This window comes from Stegastes partitus, unplaced genomic scaffold, assembly GCF_000690725.1.
Source record: "Stegastes partitus isolate 25-593 unplaced genomic scaffold, Stegastes_partitus-1.0.2 Scaffold1205, whole genome shotgun sequence".
In the NCBI taxonomy this organism is placed as follows: Eukaryota; Metazoa; Chordata; class Actinopteri; family Pomacentridae; genus Stegastes; species Stegastes partitus.
In genome coordinates this window covers 58672-79479 of record NW_007578936.1, presented here as the reverse complement: position 1 = coordinate 79479, position 20808 = coordinate 58672, and the positions used below count along the sequence as shown (strand labels likewise).

At 40.9% G+C, this 20808-nt stretch overlaps 1 protein-coding gene across 3 annotated transcripts in view; it reads right to left on the bottom strand.

Moving 5' to 3' along the window:
* prkg2 (protein kinase cGMP-dependent 2) overlaps nt 1–20808 on the bottom strand; it is a 45991-nt gene that overhangs the window by 7375 nt on the left and 17808 nt on the right. For 2 of the 3 annotated variants that reach the window (XM_008297276.1, XM_008297277.1), the window contains exons 5-12: nt 19442–19547; nt 17544–17607; nt 8807–8884; nt 5219–5313; nt 3517–3585; nt 3101–3199; nt 2693–2843; nt 1200–1336 (exon numbers count right to left, since the gene is read on the bottom strand). In XM_008297276.1, the coding sequence (XP_008295498.1) occupies nt 1200–1336; nt 2693–2843; nt 3101–3199; nt 3517–3585; nt 5219–5313; nt 8807–8884; nt 17544–17607; nt 19442–19547 (799 nt within the window). The remainder of the gene's footprint in view (nt 1–1199; nt 1337–2692; nt 2844–3100; nt 3200–3516; nt 3586–5218; nt 5314–8806; nt 8885–17543; nt 17608–19441; nt 19548–20808) is intronic. The other variant, XM_008297278.1, reaches the window with a different exon arrangement.

The following is a 20808-nucleotide window of genomic DNA, read 5'->3' as shown; positions in this document are numbered from 1 at the left end:
AATGAGAAGGAGGCAGATTTTCTCATTTACTTATAAGCGATCAAGTCGCCCCCTGCTGGCTGTTAGAAATACTGCAAGTTAAAACCACTTCTGCATTGGCTTTACTTCTCAGACCCATTAGCTCCATCCATCTTTAATATACAGTCTATGTGTGCAACTCCGGCTAATGCTAGCTTAAAAATGGAGACTGCTAACGCTAACGAACAACCAGCACAAACACTGGGGACTCAAATATAATCTAGTTTCCAGTCAAACCACATTAACCGTCTAGCATGAGGTAAACGTCACTGTTTTGGCTAATGCTCAGTATGCTAGCTCATGGCTAACAGCAACAGCCTGCAGTTCACTTAATGGCCACCAGGGTTACTAATAATGACGGTTTCTGTCTTGTGTCTTTCTGTTTGATTTAATTAATACTATAAATTTAATAATCATTCGCCTAAATACTTCACATTAGCTTTCATTTGGTGAAATACAACATGACTCAGCGTTGATTTGTCAGTAAGCTAAAGAAGTTCAACTTTAAAATGTACAAAGCAGCAGAGATGACAGAACCAATGAGTCAAAGCATCTCATCCAATAAGTAATGAATACAGCCACAGATGTTGTTCATTAATACAGTCTACTGCATTTAAAGGCATTACTGCACAAATAAAACCCTCATTCGTTAGGTTCTGTGCTGATATTTTCAGAGCTAATTGTAAATGGCAGCACCAGGATCACGTATGGATTCGAGATCACGAAACCCGAGGCAGGATGTCAGTAACTCCACCACACCGTCACCCTACGTGGTCCTGAATCATAGATCACCTCTAAACAGTCTTGAAAACAGATTAGAAATGAAATAAGTACACAGAGTGCATGAAGAGGAGGTTAGCAGGACTAGCGTTTCAGAAAGGTGAAAAATGGCTTTAATATGTGAGTCTGTTCCGCTGCACACTGTGAAATTAGATCATCGTAATCTCACAGAAGGCAAAGAAAAGCTCCTATTGCCATATTTCATGAGGAATAACCACATTTCTATAGCAGACATCTCAATATCCCCTGCCATTGTGCCCCGCTGAGAAGATGTAATCTGCTCAAGGCCTCGACTGTGATCTCATCAAAAACTAATAAGCGCCGCACTGTTTTCCCAGACTAATGGAGCCGGCATTCATCATGTTGGATCAGAAATGGAAATAGGTTTTGGGAGGACTGACTTGACGACGAACGGCGAGCGCGCCTCAGCGAGGATCTTCCTCTCTGAGTGGATGTGCTCCTCCTGCCTGTTGTCCACCACGTGCTTCTTCTTGATGACCTTCAGCGCGAAGGTGATGTCCTCACCCTTCACCTTCACCTGCACCCAGACATAACAGGGAGATGTCACTACAAGGGCAAGAAACACTTTTCATTTTCAATTTCCGGCCTATAAAATGCCAGAAAAAGGTCATAAATGTCAATTAGTGTTTCCAAAAGCCCAAGATGACATCTTCAGCTGTCTTGTTTTGGACTCAACCCAAAGATGTTCAGTTTACTGTTATAGAGGAGGAAAGAAACCAGAACATTTACACATCGAAGAAGCTGAAATCAGATCATTTGGACTTTTTTTCTCAAAAACATACCACTTAATTAGACAACTAATCATTTATCAGTTAATTATTGCAGCTCTGGATGTCTAGAAGATTGAAAGCTTTTTAGCAATATACTTTTTTACTTCTCATAGCAGGAAAGGCTCCCACATGAGGTCCTTGTTTTTCTTGCTATGAAGACCTTTTTCAAAGATACATCAATGCACATTAACCCCTTAACATGACCTCCTTATTAACACCTAAAAGCTTGGAAGCATTTTGTTTTTTAGGCTACAAATTTAGAAAAACATTGGAAACTGGTCGTGAACAATCAATAACACAAGGTGAGTACTGTGAATCCTATTCCATGTGTTGCTGATGCAGCTGTTTTTAACAGCATACTCAACATTTGCCATTAACTCAATTAACTGTACGTGCCTCTGGGTTGTCAGAGCACTGTTTGAGTCGACTACTTTTACATTGGCTCCCTCGGGTAGCCATTAACCGTCACAGGAAGCTTGGTCATGGTGGCCCTTTGCTAGCTAAACCCCAACAATGCTCTTTGCTTGCTGCAGTCCTCCTCTGGTTGCTCCAGTATTAAATACAAAAGAACTGAAGTCTACCATCTTTTTTTTTCCAGTTGGAGTCTCCACCTGGTGGTGCAACCAGGTGCTACAGCTAATCTACAATTCACTCTCTGACATGCATGTCCTTTGTCCTCTGCCTTTTTGGTTAATATATCTTTGATAAGTTAAATTATTAACACAAATGAACTGATGAAACGTTATTTATTAACATCATTATCTGTCAAGATGAAGCTCCCACAGCTTAAGTGATTATCTCCTAATATAACTATTCCTCTTCAATGCTACTTCTTTGTCTTACAGTCCATAATGGGAAACTGTCTGTGGAAACAATGAGAAGAAATTTAGAATTAAATATACATAAGAAATTGTAAATCTTTCCTACCTATAAAGGCTGTGTTACATTTTGATTTAAAATACAGGCAAGACTGGTTCACTGATCTATCTGAGAGACACTAGAGTAGTAGGGTTCTGTTTTATTTATACGTCACATAGCTCTAAACTCCGGTTGTGTTTGTGGTTCTTCATCTCCACATGCAGATCCATCGGTTCAGGCCTCACCAGCTCTACGCGCCCGAACCCGCCGACCCCGAGCGTCGCAATAACATCCAGGTGATCGAAGGGCCTGGATGGAGGAAACGCCGACACCATCTCCTTCAGCTGGATGACATCTGGAGACAGCGGCTGACTCTGGTGACGCGACACCGACCTCCTGCACAGAGATACGGTAGAAAGTAAAGATGTAAAGGATAGAATTCAAAATATGACGAAGATAAATGAGTTATTTTTCTATTTTCACTCTGATTCACAGCTTCAATCACACTCCCAAACCAAATTCCTTTCTCCCTCCCATCACAAATCATTGATAACCCTAAATTTTTACAAAAAAAAAAAAGCTCAAAAAGCTATCTCTTCTCTTCTTTCTGTTTATTTTGGTTCATTGTCCTGAGCATCCACCGCTGCACCTACTTGGCATGTCTCTTCTTGTCATCGCGATCCAGTGTTGCCACGTATCCTTGGAGGTACTTCTGCAGCTCGTTGAAGGTGCCCACCGTCTGATCAAATGTCCTGGAAAAACAGCGACCGCACGTCAATACGCAAACCACTGGAATTTTGGCTGATCTCAACTATTTTACTGAGTCATCCCGCTGAGATAAAGGAGGAGATTTCAGAGGAAAATTCGAGGCAAAGTTGACAGCAAGTAAAAGAAAAAAAGAACAAAAAGCACGCAGCAGTCGTTCATGTTACGTTGGCAGCACATTCCATTTTCAGCTGGCATTCAGACATTTTTCTTCAGCAGGATAATTCAAAGTCTTTGATTGATGCAATGCCTGGTATTCCTTTGATGACATGTAAACCAACACCTGAAATGTCAGACAACTCACTCTCTGTCGATGACGAGGCACTCCACCCCGTTCTCGTCGGCGATGATGTTGGCTGACCTGACATCATCACTGAAACAGAAGTACACATCAAACGCATAAACACATTTCTGAACCCTACAACTGTTTTTATAATGAGTTTGGGGCACAACACGGAATTTTTTTCATTAATTTCCCATCATTCTTTGAAGTATTTGATGTTCCAACACTTGGCATGGATGTCACAAAACAACCAAGTAATTAAGTTGTTGGTGCTTTCTTGTCAGACTTGTCCCACTCTGTGAAGTTGACAGACATGTTCGTTGGCCCGATCATGTTGTCAGACACATCAGATGTTCAGTGGGTGAAATGGCTTCATAGTTTGAAGGTCATAGTAGGACTTAAACCATTTCTGCTGCTACAACAGAGGAGCAGTGCAATTCCTGGAGACGTAAGGATCGTAAAGTAACGGCGGTAAGCGAATGGGATAACTATGTCATCATGATGGCACTCGGCATTAAGATTGCCATTGCTGTAATGCAGATGTGCTCCTAAGAGTGCAGATTTTTTGGTTTATGCAGAATCAGTTTAGTGCAAATGGTTTATTTTTGGTGAATATTCTACATAAAAAGGAAGAATTAAGTAGTTTTGATCAAAAATCCTGATTATGAACTTGGTTGGGTTTTCTGAACTGCATCTCCCAGATAAATCATTTAAAGACTGTTGCAAAGTTTTGCTTTTTTTTTAAAAAAAAATCCAATGATTTTCTTCTGTTTTTACAGTTATACAGTTAACAGCACTGGAAATAAAAAAGATTCCTCTACATACAACTTACATTGTTATGAGAGGCCATACTTCTCTTTGAAAACACAGCCTACAGTTCAGCCCAAAACTCAGAATTTTTTCCAGGTGACTTCTGGTTGCAAGGGAGTCACTAAAACGTGGATTTTATTTGTTTTTCTTTTACAGAATCTGGTGGAAATGATTTCTTTTGGGCAGATATTTGAATGAGACATGAAGAATAAAGCTATTTTGAATATTTCGACATACGCAAATTGTAAGTTTAGATTTGGTTTTAAGACAGAACTGTCTCAGGTGACGAGTTCAGAAACGTCATAAAGTTAACAATCCAATAATTTTATCTGTTTTTACATTTACCCACATATTTAACGACCTATATCTTTATTTTAATTCCATACGCGTCTCCTCACTGCTCTGTGTGAACACAGCCAGCGATTCAGCTGAAAAGTGCCAGAATTGTTCTTATATGACTTTTGGTCACAGCCGAGTCACTCACGGCTTCTCAGCTGTGCAGAGGAGCCCAGAATGTTTTATTTATTGATTTGTTTTTTAAACAAACTCTGATGGAAAATATTTCTTTTTGGCAGATATATAAATGAGGGATCAAGAATAAAATAATTTGGATGAAAAATCTGTATTTTTGAGCTTAGATTTGGATCTTTTGTCCAACAGAACTGTCAGAAAGTTGAAAAATCCGACAATTCTGTCTGTTTTTACAGTTTCTGGCTCTGATAAATGGTGTAATTTTGGTGATTTTTCTTAAAAGACAACATGCCTGTCAGACCTGCAGCTGGGTTTTGGGGTTCAGAGGGTTTATATTAATATTTGTACTTTATATTGACTCGACTTTATTGACATGATTTGGCCATTACTTCTCATCAGCAGGGTGAAATGACAGTCGGTGCTGAGGTGTGGTGTTTTTTACCTTATGAGGGCTTTTTCTCCAAAGTAGTCTCCCTTCTGCAGAGTGTTGATGATCTGCGGCAGCTTGTGGGCCTCGGTGGTCTGGGTCACCTTCACCTGCGCAACAGTTTACCGGATCTTTGAACCGCTTTTCGTGTCTCCAGTTCAGCTTTTACAGGTGCGTTTAATTCCCTCTGAATATTTTCTCACACATTGTAAAAACTTGAAATTCTAAAAAATTAAAATAATTGACATATTCAATTATAGTAATTGGAACACGATGGGCGTACGTGTGATTAAGTGGCTTCATATTTTCTTGCCGCGCTGTCAAAATAGACACATTAATCGTAAAAGGCTTTTAATCAGACGCCTCTGTTTGCTCTGCCGTTCTGCCTACTGCAGCAGCTAAAACTCTCCGGCGTGGGCCCGGGTGTTGGGAAACTTCTCAGTAATTTGTGAGGCTTTAAAAACCAGTGGCCCACCCCGGTCGAGGTCAAACATCCCACTCGTGGCACCGTCCGGCTGCAGAAATGCCACAATGACATCACAGCCATAATGGCCGAAGTGTGTTTTAGCTAAGTGTCCCGTTTGACCTCGGTGACCTTTACTTCCCCCTTGTTTTTCCTGGTGGCAGGCACTCTCAGAGTTTATTCCTACACTGCTCAGGGGGTACAAAGAGGGGACGGGAGGGTGGAGGGGTGGGAAGCCATTTCCTGTATTAGCCCCCCATTCCTCCCAAACAACATGTGTCTCTCTCTGGTTTGGTTAGCTTAGCGCTTAGGAGCTGCTGTCTCGCATCGGCTCGTAATGGCATTTTGAAAGTCCCCTGTGGACGGCCCTGGCCCCTCTCCATCTCCCTTCGCTCGCCGGTGTCAGGTTGCTGAATTATCAGACAGACGGGCGGGTGAGTCATAGCCCCAAACACCCCCGGACTCGAATACAGTTTGGTCAACATATTGTCGGCCAAAATCGGTCCGTTCCTGAAGGAAAATGCATTAATTTTGTTCACATTTCTGTTGGTTATAATAACCTCTGAGCATGACGTGGGATCCTTCGAAGCTTTTCAGCATTGAATCATGGCCAATTTAATTTGGCTTTTTTGACCAAAATCTACCAAAAAAAAAGGCTCTTTGATGTCAAAATTGACTTTAAATGTCAATTCATTAAAAATTTAAAAGGTAAAAATAAGTGACTGCAAAAGCATTCACCCCCTTCAAATCAGTATTTAGTAGATTCATCTTTGGTCACAATGACAGCATTGAGCCTGTGTTGGTCTCAATCAGCCTGAACATCTGGATGCTGCAACTTAACTACATTCCTCTCTGTGAAACTGTTCAAACTCTGTCAGGTTATGAAGGGACCGTGAGTGACCTGCCTACAAATTCTCGGTTCCAATGAGGTCTGGGTTTGGACTCAACCTTTATGTTGTTGTCTTTAAACCATTTCTGTGCAGCTTTGGCTGTTTTCTCCCAGATCTTCTCTGGCAGACTGCATCAGGTTGTCCTCCAGGACTTTTCTATACTTTGCTGCATTCATTTTATAAACAGTCATCCCCACATCATGACGCTGCCACTGCCATGCTTCACATCATGATGCTACCACCACCATGCTCTACATCACGATGCTGCCGCCTTCATGCTTCATAGTAGGAATGGTGTGTTGGTCTACTCTGATGATCGAAACGGTCAATTTTGGTCTCATCAGACCAAGGAATCTTCTTCTTTCTCATGTCTTTGGGCAAACTCTAGTCAAGATTAAATATGAGCTTTTTTCAGCATTTTCGTTCTCTTGTTGTGAGCCAAATTAAACTGGCCATAACTCCATATAATAGGAAAACTTTAAAAGCAAGTGAATACTTTTTTAAAGGCACTGTACAACAATAACCACTAGGATCTACAAGTTTCTGAAGCAACAAATCAGAACTGGTCAAAGCACCTCAGTCACTTCAGTCAGCCAACTCCATGCTTCACTGTCAGGACTATGCATTCACTGTGGGAGCTCTGGGCAGGTTCACACTGAACATGCTGGACTCCATTTGAGCCAAACACATTTTTCTTGGCCTCATCTGAACAAAGAGGATGCTTCCGATATTCATCAGGCTTCTTTTCATACTTTTAGCAAAGTTTCACCTTGCAGAGCAAACAAGGGTTTTTTCTTGAACGCCTTCTACAGATGTCGACGTTATTCACCGTCCTTCTCAATGTCTGAACTGTCACTAACATTCAGATTTTAACTGATAACTCCTGTGCCAAATCTGAAGCCCATTTGTTTTTCAGAGCTAGATTGTGCAATGACAGTGGAGTCGCTTTAGGAGGACGACCGCTGCAGCCCTGATTAGTGGTACTATGGCTCTGTCTATACCTCCTGATTACTGATGCAAACTGTTGTTTTTTTTTTTTACATTTTTCGCTGATTCTTTTGTGTCGTTTTCCATCTTTGTGAAGCGTCACAATCAATTCTTTTTTCATTTCTTCTGGCCATGTTTTCCCGTGTGGAGCCATGATGCAGACATGGATATAGACGCAGGCCATCAGTCCAAAACTGAGACTTTTATGATGTTTGCAGCTCGTTTTATAACCATGTTCATGCAATTAGGCTGAATCACAGGTGGACTATGTGTAGTTTTAATTATCACTGGTTTTCTTACTTGTGTGTTACTGATCACATGCTGCATGGAGTGTCTACATTAGGCCCTCTATCTTAATTGTGTAATAATTGTGTAAACCAAACTAAAGGGCTCAAAGTAAGAATTAAAGCTGCGTCCGGCCAAACTGTGGGATTGTGGCGGTGCCTCTGCAGTCATTCAGCACTCAGGATGAGTGATAAGAAAAGGCTTCACTGCAAACACTGGAGCAGCATCCTGATCAGTCGTCACACAGCATTATCCAACGGTAGCACTGGAGGATTCATTTTCTTGTTGTTGGAGGAGAGGATTAAGTCTTGTGTTTCTGGCATTAATGAGTGTCATTGTTGCACAGTCTGAAGATGTCTCAGGAAATCTCTGCAGTGCCGATTGTGTGCAACACATTTTAATAGTCGATAGAAATAAAAGCAGAAACTACGACTGACAAGTTAGGTTGTCTCACGGCACAATGAGGTTCCCTCTGCCTGCTATTTTTATTCATTAAATTGCTCAACTATCATTTTTTTAACATATAATTCTTCATTTAAAAGCAGTAATATATCTGCTGAATAGATGATGGAGGTCGTGCCCCATTTGAGACCCGCTAACCTGAGAAAATGTAATTTATCTAAGCTTCATCGGGGGACCTTGAACATCCCACAGCATAAAATGTCATAAAAGCACCAAATTTAGTTTGAGCACAAAGCGTCTTTAATAATTCTCTACTCTGGAGTTGGTAATTAGTCTCACATTATTCCCAAACGGCATCAAAGCACTTTTTTAAGTCATTCGGTAAATAAATAAAGAAACTAATGTGTAAAAAAAACCCGAGAAGTGTTGTGTTTCTGGGAGATAAATAAAGCTTTTAACTTTACTGGTTAATCATACATGTGTCAGGGTGTCAGTCAGAGATGCAGCTTAGTAAGAACTGGAGTCTGAAGGTCATAAATCACATGTTGAAATATGTGCTTTTGTAAATCACGTTACCTTTCCCTGTGCGATGATGTAGAAGGTGCTGCCCTCCTCGCCCTCCCGGATGACGTACTCTCCTTTGTCATAGTACTCCTGAGGGGGAGGTTGGGGGTGAGGATGGGGGAGGACAACAGTCAGAGCAGAAGCATTACATTGATTGAAGCATTGACCCGGCCGGGCCGGTTCCTGGTAGTCGTCCCCCCGCGGGGGCGGCAGCTGGAGTCCAGCCGTCAATGATGCTCCGTTACTCAGAGCTTCTCCGCCTGCTGATCAGGAGGGATTTTAGGGGCTCGTGGGACACATGAAACACCGAATGTAGGTCAATAGTAAACAGTAATTATCATGTTTTTAACGTCTGTCGCGAGGGCCTTTAGTCAGGAGGACTCTGACCACGATCAATATTTGTGTTTGACATCAGAGCCTACATGAGCATTGAATTGTTTTATGACTTTACCCCCATAAAATATAATTCATTGAAAACATGGTTTCCAAAATGATGGCTTCAATTTATTGCTTATTCGAGCTGAACAAAAAGCAAAACCAGTTCACAAACTGTATTGATATGACACTAATTTTTTGTATGTCATTTTAAAGCAGTTTCACTTTAAAATTTAGCAAAACCGAACCCCAAATCCTACCAGCTGGTTTTAAATTTATGTTATTTATTTTTAAACAATTAAAATTACACAAATAATCCATGTCAGAAACTGGATAAGCAGAGTCATAGTGATATGCTGTTTTGGCCAGAAAATCATCCGAGTTAAAATGTCATATTTCATCCAAGAAACATTATTTTAAATGTCGTGTTTCAAAATTTATTTTAAAAATAAACCATTTGCATTAAATTCTGTAAAAAAACACAAAATTCTGTGCACGCTGTGTCTGTGTCACGTTAGAAAAATTCAGGTACTTTTAGGCTGAATTGCAGCCATGTTTACACGGATCAGACAGAAAATACACTAAAAATGTAAGAAGTGAAATACATTTAATATGTAGAGCCATTATGTTTATGTTGGTTACAGCTGTGGCCACTTGTTGCACATGTTAATTCTAAGTTTTTTCAGTTTTCTTAAAATAGAAAAATCAAAGAAACTCCAATTTAGTTTTCCTTTTTTTTTTTTTTTTTAGAATTTCTGACATAATTCAGTTACAGTGCATTGAATGCATTCTTGAGTTCTTTCTCCTAGTCGTGGTTGTTATGTTTCCATAGAGGTGCAGGACTTGCAGTGAAAAATGAGCCCACAGTGAGTAAAAATGTGGCAGGAACAAAAAGCCATCCAGAGACTGCTTGGGGTTCAGAGGGTTAATGGTGTTGTGGATTATTTTCCAGCTGCTCAGCTAATTGATTCGTCAACTAATCAATCGGATGCTAGTCCAGTAACACAAATCAGAAATGTGTAATCTGCATGCAACCACCTCCCACGCTCTTGATACCGGTTAATTAAATGATATAACAGGATGACGTAAGCGACGTGCGTTTATTCTGAACTGCAGGGACGGACGCAGGGAAAAGTCCGGCTGACACAGAAACTGGAACCAAATTTAAAAGTGTCCTCTGATCATTTATGTTTTCATTGCTGTGATGTCGTAGATCCTCATGTGTGGCAACTTTAGCTTGTTGTTCACGGTTTGGTCTGTGGCTCTCCTGAACAAATCGGTCTGTTTTCCACAGTTAATCAGTTAATTACCTATTCTGGGTATCCGATAGACAACAAAGTTATTGACCAGATGTGGTCAACAGTGGAAACACAAAGGCACTTGTTTTTTGTTTGTTTTCCTCTCCAGCAGCCTTTTTGTATGCTTACTGCACAGAGTAATTGTTTGTGTTTAAATCATCCATTTTAAACTCAGTTTAAACCAGTAAGAGTGAACCAGTAACAGCATTACATATATAACAACCCGCCACAACATTAAAACCACTGAGGAGTAAAGTGGGTTAAAAGGATTGTTCAGTGACTGTGGAGTCATTCTAGGACGACGACCACTGCAGCCCTGATTAGTGGTACTACGGCTTCATCTATACCTCCTCCAAATAATGAGAGTAAGACCCTGCAGTGTTCATATGATTTGATTTTTCTTGATTACCTTACATATTAGGGATTAAAACCCTACAGAAATGGTATGAAATGGTGCTAAAAAAGCAACGTCAATCCATGAATTGCATTTGAGAACTCAACCAAAAACTGTCAGATCACTTAACAGCATCTATTATCTCCAAATTTTTGTTCATTTAGACAGAATTGGACTCTTTTAAAAACATAGTTTCAGAGAAGCTGTTCAGCCTGTTAGTACAGTTTGTTGCTCATCAAAGATCTCAAGCTGATTTATTGGTGATGTTATGATCTTTTGCAGACACTTTTACATCTGCAAAGATGGCAAATTGCTTTATTTAGGTCTTTAGCTTGCTGGTTTTATCAGATTTAAATCCAAAATAATCCCAAATAGGTAATTTTGCATTCAGAGTTTCTTGCTTGAGCCACATGTACGTCTACAGATATCTCAGCAATCGCCAGTTGTTTGATTGCCAAGTTGTCAGTTGGAAAACCCTTTGTTCATTCCACCTCAATTCACCATCTTCACTTTTCTTTTCAGTGGTAAATACTGACTGAGTTGACCATGTGTAAAATCTGGGGTTAAAGGTAACGTTAGCTGTTGAGGTAAATATTCCTATAGAGGGGTGGGGTCAAGTCCATTATTGCATCATTTTCTTTGCACCAACCTGTGGATCAAAGTGCCATAACTTGAGAAATAATGTAGCTACAACCTTGAAACTGGGCAGGCCCATTGATATCCACACATAATCTTCAATGGTACAAGCCTGCTTTCATAGAATAATACAAACCAGTTATATGATGGTGCAAATTTAGTCAAAAAATGTCAATATTTCTGTCCATTCCAGTGTTGCCACCAACCATGAAACCCTAGTTTTTCACCCTAAGAGGCTGTTTTTTTCTCCTGTGATTGGCACCAACAGGAGCTTTATCAGTTACAGGCATAAAAAGTTACTGAAATTACGATTGTTGCATTTATGGACAATATTTGAACATGCACTGAGCAGATATGATGGTGAAGCCACTCTGATAGCATCGCAACTGGAGGAGTTCTATAATATGGTTACTGAGCTAAAAGGAAAATCCTGGTTTTCTAAGATACACCATCATTTTATTAAAAAAACTGAGGTGGAATGAAGTCGTTTTCTTTATTCAGGGCTGGTAAGAAGGCCAGTCATCTGCCCACTTTGACACAGTCCAGCTGGTGCAGAAGTAACCCACTTGTTTCAGTGTTTAGTTCACTTTTTACGAGTGCCATAAAACTGAGCGACACTTTGAAACTGTCTCGAGTTAAACACTGAGGTCTGGTATGTTCTCTCTCCTCCGCAGACAGATTCCTCCACTTCATCCCGTCACTCACGGCTTCTTCCGAACCCGACCGCAGCCGCTCAAACCGGGCTGCTGAGTCAGCCGGGCTGCCGGATCGCCTTCCATCCTGAAGCTTTTAGTTGCACAAGTGCAGAGAACGAAGGTGACCAGGATGAAATGCCGCCTGGGCCCGACGCCAAATGCACCCGGCAGCCCCGAGGCAACCGACCGTCCGTGGCCGCGATCCGGAGGAACTTTGGCGGAAAAAAAAAAAAAAAGTGAAGAAACAAATCAGGGCAACCACGCGTAAACGTTCCCTGGTGTTTACTGTCAAAACTCTTGACACAAGTGGCGTTTTTTTCCTCGAGCGCCCGAGTTTGTTTACGTCCCGTTTACGCTTCAGGAGAGCCCAGTTTAACACCCGTCGGTGACAGCGGAGACAACATGCCAAGGTTTTGTTTATGGAGACTGTCTGGATGATGCAGGAGAGCGACAGCAGTTAACGCTGTTTCCTTGAGCTGCCAGTGTTTACCATTTTTAAAGCACATTTACACTAAAAAAGAGCCCCCCAACATTCATGCCCGTCTGTGTGATCCGAACCGCCGGCCTCCTCTTGGTTTGGTTTGTCAGAGTCACGCTGAGCCACTTCTGCTCCGTTTGTGATCGACTGTGTCCGTTTTGGCTGCACTCGTCCTATTTTTTTTCCGACCGTCAATCGAGCGGTCGCTGCACATATTCAAATCGCATGTCTCCTCTCTGTGCACTAGAAAGGCCCTGGACCTATTTTTAATACCGGTAGCCCCCCCAGGTGGACCGGCTTCCCCGCACGGCTCCCTGAAAGCATCGTGCTGCCTTCAAGGAGCTGCTGAAATATCACTTATGACACGAGCACGCATGAGTGATTTTAGAAAGGGCAAAATATGACAATGACAGAAGCAGGTTTTTACAGGGCAACAAGTAAATAAAAGTCTTGTAAACAACTGCTTTAAGAGCTGAATTATGTCAGAATTTGTACATACATATGTCAAACAAGTTGGTCATGTCTGGATTTCATTTTCAGGCCATGCAGTTGCACTCACATTCTTTGTACACACACATTTTGGGGGTTTTTAACACATGAAACAAGTGAGGAATAACGTGCTAATTGGTGCCGGAGGGCGAATTTTGTCACCATTTGACAAGATAGCTGTTGTCTTTGTGCTAAGCTAAGCTAAGGCCTGCTGGCTCTGTCTTATATTTAATCGGTCCATGTGAAAGCAGTGTTAATTTCCCCTTCTGACGCTTTGCCAAAAGTCAAATAAATGTATTTTACCTGTTGCTTTAAAATAACCTATTTTTATGATTTGTAGTCACCTCTTTGCAAACAATGACTGTTAAGAGATAAATAGCAGAGGCATGGTTTTGTTTTAACTCTGTAAATATAAAGTATAACAGCTGTGCGCACATGGTTTTGGACTTATAGATATACGTCATCTTCTCTCTAGAGTTAACATCTCAACCTCAAAATGCTGCAGTACGTTATCTTTAATTTTAAAAAAAGGCAACGTTGCACTATTTGTCCACCAGAAACTGTACCAGCACAAAGAATCGTCAGATGTTCAACTTTCCAGCGGTCCTTGAACTCTGAAACCACATTTAAGGTTAAAATGAGGACGTTTTCTAAAATTTCGTTATTCTACTCGTCTCGTTTAATCGAACCAGATTCTGTAAAAAACTACAAATTCTGCATTTTTCGACATGACTGAGAAGTTTGGTTTGGTGACTCAGCTGGAATCAACACTCGTCACAAAAATTCAGTGAGCAGATGGGAGACAAGCATGGAAGCAAATTAAAAATGTGAATAATTTAATATCAATCGTATGTAGAGCCACTGTTGTTGTTTTTTTTCCCAGTAATGGTAACAACTGGAAAAAACACACAAAAAATTTTGTTTATGTAGATTCAATTTTTTATTTTTTTTTAATTTGTAAAATAAGTAATCAAAGAAATTCAAAATAGATTTTTCTTTTTTCAGAATTTATATGGCTTTACAAAAGACATTTCTGGGTTCTTTCTACTTCTAGTCATGATTATACTTCATATTGCAGTGAAAAATGAGCTCACAGTGAGTAAAAATGTCACAGGAGCAAAGAAAAGCAAAGATCATCCATTTTTTTGTCACTGGAAAGTAAAAAAGACTAAAAAGAAGGATGATTTAGTTTCACAGCATAACAGTTGGATGCTCAGGGATTTTAACTCCAACAATCAAGACCCACGTCATATTTATCTATAATCTTATCTAGACCTAAATAAACTCCTGTATGAGTCGGCATGTCGATCGTACGAAGCTTCGTCAGCTTGCAGGACAGGAGGTAGCTCGTAGCAGCAGCAGGAGAGTTGACTGCCTCATGTCATTGTTCTAGTTGTCCATCTGTCACACAGTCACACTGCATCAGATGTCATCTCGCTGTCACAACCTGTGTGTGTTTCCTTGAGCTCCCAGAATGATTTTAGCATGTGGCTACAGCAATGTAGCGTAAAAATGAAGCGCAGACGGGTGATAAAGTGTCTCAGTTACTTTATTATCTTTAATCAAGAGCCATTATTTCTTCAATTTGCACCGTCTTTCTCAAACAAGCCCCTGCTCTGGGACAAATCTGCTGATCCAAACTGCTTTCTTTGCACTAAGAATTAATGTTGCTGCACAAAATGGGTCTTTAATTTAGCACTTTTGTTTATAGGGGGACTGTATGTATGTGCTTTCCTTTGCTGCAGTGAAAATAACTTAAATTGATCCCCATTTTTGAGAAAAAGAAAGAAAGACTAAATGTCACGTTCAAGCTAAGAAGAGAAAATAGGATTTTCATTTAAATCAGTGTCTGTCAAGTCACTGTCTATTGTCAAATGAGGGAAAAAAAAAAGACAGAGCCTCCAACCCTTTGAAGAAATGACATTAAACTTCTATGTTTACAGCCTTTTGATAAACTGGAGAAACAAGCTAACCGGACAATGTCGCCCTTTAACTCACTTGTTTGTCAAGCAGCGCACGACTTTTTGCTGGAGTTGGGAGTAAATGTTACGATGACAAAACCAACAAATGGAGCCAACTAACTAACAAAAATTGGATATCGAGAAAAAAGTGAGGTTCAAAAACCCAACTGTAGTGACTGCTTGTCGCCACAGGTGGCGCCAAAGACAATAAAACTCAGCAGTTTCTGGGCATTTTTCTTAACTGTGGGCTGCTTGTCTCTGCAATACAAAGTCCTGCACCTAGACTAGACTAGAAGTAGAGAGAACTCAGAAATGTCTTTAATCCAGAATAAGTAAGATATAACGCAATAACTCAGAAAAAGCGAAAGTTTGACTACTTGTTCCACAAAAACTGAAAAAACCTGGAATTAGCATGTACAACAGTTTTCCAAGCAGCCACAGATGTTACTAATACTGGAACAAAAAATGGTGACTCCACATATTATTGTTGTTTTACTATTTACATTTTCTATTTATTTCTAGGGCTGCACGGTGGCTCGGTGGTTAGCACTGTCACGTCGCAGCTACAAGGTCGCCGGTTTGCATCCCGGTGGGGAAATCTGGGATTTTTCTGTGTGAAGTTTGCATGGTCTCTTCATGCCGCGTGGGTTCTCTCCGACTTCTCCAGGTTCCTCCCACAGTCCAAAAATAACTATTTGGTGATTCTAAATTGTCTGTAGGTGTGAATGTGAGTGTGCTTGGTTGTCTGTCTCTAAGTGTAGCCCTGTGATAGACTGGTGACCTGTCCAGGGTGTCCCTTGCCTTCGCCCTAAGGTAGGCTCCAGTGACCCCCGCGACCCTAGTGAGGATTAAACGGTGTATAGATAATGGATGGATATTTGTTTCTATGCTTGTCTGCAATCTACTGCGTGTAAACACTGCCTGCAGTTCAGCTGTAAAGTCCCTGAATTTTTGTCATGTCACTGTTGGGCACAGCTCAGTGATACATGGCTTCATGGTTGCAGGGAGGAATGTCAAATTCTTTTGTTTTTTTTTACAGAATCTGTTTTGAGCAAACTGTTTATGATTGGCTTGTTTTTACATTTTTATGAAATATCACAATTTTCTACAATTCTACAGTTTCGCTTTTATCCAAAGCGACGTACATCTGAGAGTAGATCCAACACAAGCAAGGATCTAGTCAGGAGACACCAACCTGGATAAGTGCCACAGAACAAGTTCAAGTGTGAGAGGGCGTTGATGCCAATAGCAGGCTGTAGGGAGGATTTTTATTTTATCTTTTTTTTAAGCTTTTTTTTTCTCAACCAAACTGTCTGGTGAAAAGTTCCAAATCCGACAGTTCTTTCTGTTTTTACAGTTTCTGGCTCTGATAAATGGTGTAATTTTGGCTGGCAGATTATGGAGTTTAGACGGTTAAATAAGCTCAAAATCAATTTTATTGATTTAATCTTACCTAAACTGACCTCCCGCGCTCAGAGCAGCAGCTCCAGCCTGCAGCTCCGAGGGCAGAATCACCCGTTTGTGTGATGACATTACTAAATATTGCGTGCCAGGATCACGAGTGCAATTAATTTCACCCCTCGTTTTGTGTTTTCACTGTCAAAGAAGCATGTTTTTTTGCCATTTAATCTTTCCAATTCAAATTCCAATCTGCCAATTAGACCGAAAAAGCCGTCAGAGAATCCTGAAAACAAGGTTGTCTGGCCGCCTTCACCCGTACAAATTCCTTCCCCCTCCACTGTTTGACAAGACGCTTCAATATCATCTGGCGGATTCTCAGTGAACATCTGCACCGGTATTATGTTACAGCCGCCTCCACCCCCCCGAGAGGCAACAGAATCAGCTCCATTAGAAAAGACTGAATAAGTGGATTCGGCAGCAGGATGACCGGCGACTGCGAGCGACGTCCTTGAAGTTTTCATTGTGAAAAGACGCTGAGAAAGGCTGTTTTCTCTGCTTTCTCTTTCGCAGCTGAAATACAAGGAGGGGGAAAGTGGAGCGAGCGTCGGCCTCCTGCGTACACAATCGCACACAATTCCTTTTTTTTTTTTTTGCACACTCGCACCAAACGGCTGTCACTCGCACATCTTTAAGAAATCACTCGTCCCCCGTTTGAATAAACACTTTCTGGGGCCTTAGTCAAATAATTACGGTAACAATATACAGCACCCGGCGATGACAGGAATAATATCGGCTCTGTTCATCAACAAGGTAATTTGTGAGGTCTCGCCGACTGGAGGCAGAGCGAATGTGCTGACACGCAGTAATGGTATATGGCCAAATGGTAATGATATTTTGACAGCAGCTATCTGCGGAGCTGCCAGGAGGTTGTGCAACGCCGAAGCAACACGACGAGAGAGAGAAAGAAAAAAGTCAAAGTGTCCCTCCAGTAGAAACAGAGATAGTTTGACAGAATAACTTACCACCTCCAGGCAGTCCACTATTTTGCTTAGCTTGTCCTCCGGCAGATTAGCCAAGAGTGAAACACTGACGGGAGAAAAAAAAAAAAAAAACACATCACATCGTGCTCTGCAACACAAATCACTGCATGCATCACAGCAGGAGACGTGGAACTGACAACATCGTTCATTAAGTTTAAGTCAATTGATCTTGGATTAAACCTTTTCTATGATAGTACACATGTTACCAACACTTCAAATACTTGCTTACTGCATAATTAATTAAAGTACACTATAGTTGGACATGAAACTTTTAATATTATACTATTTTTGTGTTTCTACTATCATCAGCTGTACTTATTTTAAAATACAACAACAACAACAATGTAGAATTAAAATCCCAACACTGTTAATATTTTAAAATGCATACAGCACTAAACACCTAAAATAACGGAGGATTAATGATAAAGCATATTGTGTTTTTTATTCAAATGCAGTAATGTAAAACAAATCGTAGTCTATTAGAAACCAAGTCAAAGTAGTTTAATTTGAATTTATTTTAAGTCTGTTTTCACAGTGGTTTGCTCATTAATGGTCATTCTTCTTTTTGGCTCTATAAAAAGCATCAGATTTTACAAGTTTTTTTTCTTCTCATATTTAGGGAAATAAAACTACACACCACTGCTAGAATTTGGCTGTATGTTTACAGTAGTTTATTGCAATGAGAGCCCTGTTACCCAACAGCAGAAGCCTCTTTGTTTCATTGTTTTATTGTTGTTGCTTTCTCCTCTGTCTGTGTTAACGTTTTCAACAACAACTACAACCTCCAAGCAACAACATACAAGCTAAACATGCCAAAGATTTTGATTGTGCAGTATGGCAGGCTTGCTTCTTTTGGTAAACTAAATGTTAAACCAGAAAACATTTCCCCCACACTAGTATTTTGGGGCACCATTGCTGCATCCTGGGCTTAGCATCGCCCACATTGGATGCGACTGGTTTAAAGAAATACAGTCAAGCCAGAGCGTTTTTTTTTTTTTGCCTCCTATAGCATTGCAGTGGAAACAGGTTTGGCTATGGAGCTGAAGAAGTAGCTGCTAGAGAAAGTGGAACATCTAATGACAGATATACTGTCCTCAGGAGGTGGTGAAGACCATCTAAAGTCAACCATACTGGAACTAAAAGAAGAGTAAATACTGGGCTCACATTCATCAGATGGACTTAAACTAAACTTAAATGAGATCCCATGTAGCCCTGTGTGTGTTTAAATATGTGACCGGTTGATGGTGTGTTAAGACTCTTCAGCTATAAATTTGCTGTTCTGACCCCGAGTGGTCCAATATGGCTCAAAGCCAAGGACATGAACATTTTCTTTGCTCTCAAAATTCTTCCACAAAACATAACACACATGCATTTAACCCTCCTATTACCTTCAGATTTACTAACATCTTTTATCCTCGGGTTTAATTTGACCCCAGCAATTTAAACCTCCAGAAAATATCATAATTAAAATTGTTACCCAAGTTTATGTGTAACTAACCTTTTAAATAAAACTGAAAAAAATACGTCAATGACTTATTTAGAGACGGTGAACATTGAGTGTGGTTAAAGAAGTTGTTGCTGTCGCCAATAAGTGCTTACAAATAAAATGTTTTGGACTTCTACGTTGGAATTGTACTTTTACAACATTAGTAGCTTCTTTAGAAATCTGTTGGACTGCCAAAGTTCTCCAGCGTGGTGCCATTTCTTATACTAATTATGCGATAATTTGATGTAGATGTCTGATTCTTTAAAAAAACATACTGACCCCCCCTAACTGCCTTGTGGTAAAATCCTACAATATACATCTACATCGAAGGTACCAAAACAGCAAAATAACTTTCCTACATCTGGATATTTGATGCCAATTGGTTGGCGCTAACCTTCTGAGGAAGTTGCGGTACTGTTCGTGCCGCGTCTCGGCCGTCCTCCTCATGATGTTCTGGAACACCTCCCGGTCCAGAGCCCATGTCCTCACTTTGTTCACCGCTGTAAAACCAACATCATATGCATCAGTGATGAATATCAAAGCTGCAGGTTCTGACCTTTCAACCCGTGACCCAGCTGGTTTTAATAGCAGAGTGTCTTGGGAAACTGTGAAGCTGGAACAGTGAGGAAATCCTGTTGTCTTTCTTCCCATTTTTCCAGTTTAATTAGTTGTCACAAAGAAGTGTATATTGTTTTGTTTTGTCAAATGGACAAAGGAGTGAGAACACCACAGTAATCTGTCCTCTATCTTGATGGTGAGTCGCGTAGAATCTGCAGAAACTCGGAGACGGGCTTCCGTTGGGTCGAGGAGGAAGCAGCTGTGGGAGTTTGACCGTAGCAAAGAAAGAGCTTCCTCTTTATCTGCTTCATCTGTTATCACGAGGAACCCACTTGGAGACTTGTCAAACTGTCACCGTTTCAATATGGAGGTCCGCTCGCCTCCCCCCCGAAGGGCCAGCAGTCAATTTACTTGGTTAAATATACAAACCCGGACAAAGAGCACTCACATAGTACCTGGTATGTGCTCTCCAAACGCCAAGCAGCTAAAAGCCAATCGGGATGCAAAGAGGAGGACATCGTGTGAAGCCTTTGTCAACACAACCGCGCAAGAGCTTGTTTGCTTCGGTTCACATGTAGATTCTCACTATCGCTGCTTCTAGAAGTCACTGAAACTCACGTGAAGGTCACAGAAGTGTCGCGTGAGATTCAGGAGTGTGTTGTTGGAGATGTTAAAAGGTGCCACTTCTGAGTCAAAGTTCTTTTGTTGAACTCTTTGGCGTTTAGAGGCGTGTTTTCTTCACCAAATCAGCACAATTCAACCATTTATCAGAGCATGAAACTTAAATAGAAAGAAAAAACTTTCTCCCACACGTCTCATTCCAATATTTGTCCATTCATCCATATACACCGCTTAATCCACACTAGGGTCACAGGGGGGCTGGAGACACCCTGGACAGGTCACCAGTCTATCACAGGGCTACACTTAGAGACAAACAACCAAGCACACTTACATTCACACCTACAGACAATTTAGAATCACCAATTAACCTCAGCATGTTTTTGGACTGTGTGGGAGGAAGTCGGAGAACCCGGAGAGAACCCACGCTGCACGGGGACAACATACAAACTCCACAAAGAAAGACGCAAAGGGACCCGAACCGGCGACCTTCTAGCTGCGAGGCAACGGTGCTAACCACAGAGCCACCTTGCAGCCCCCAGTATTTGTCGAAAAACTAAAAAAATGATACGCTCTTTTGTGCAT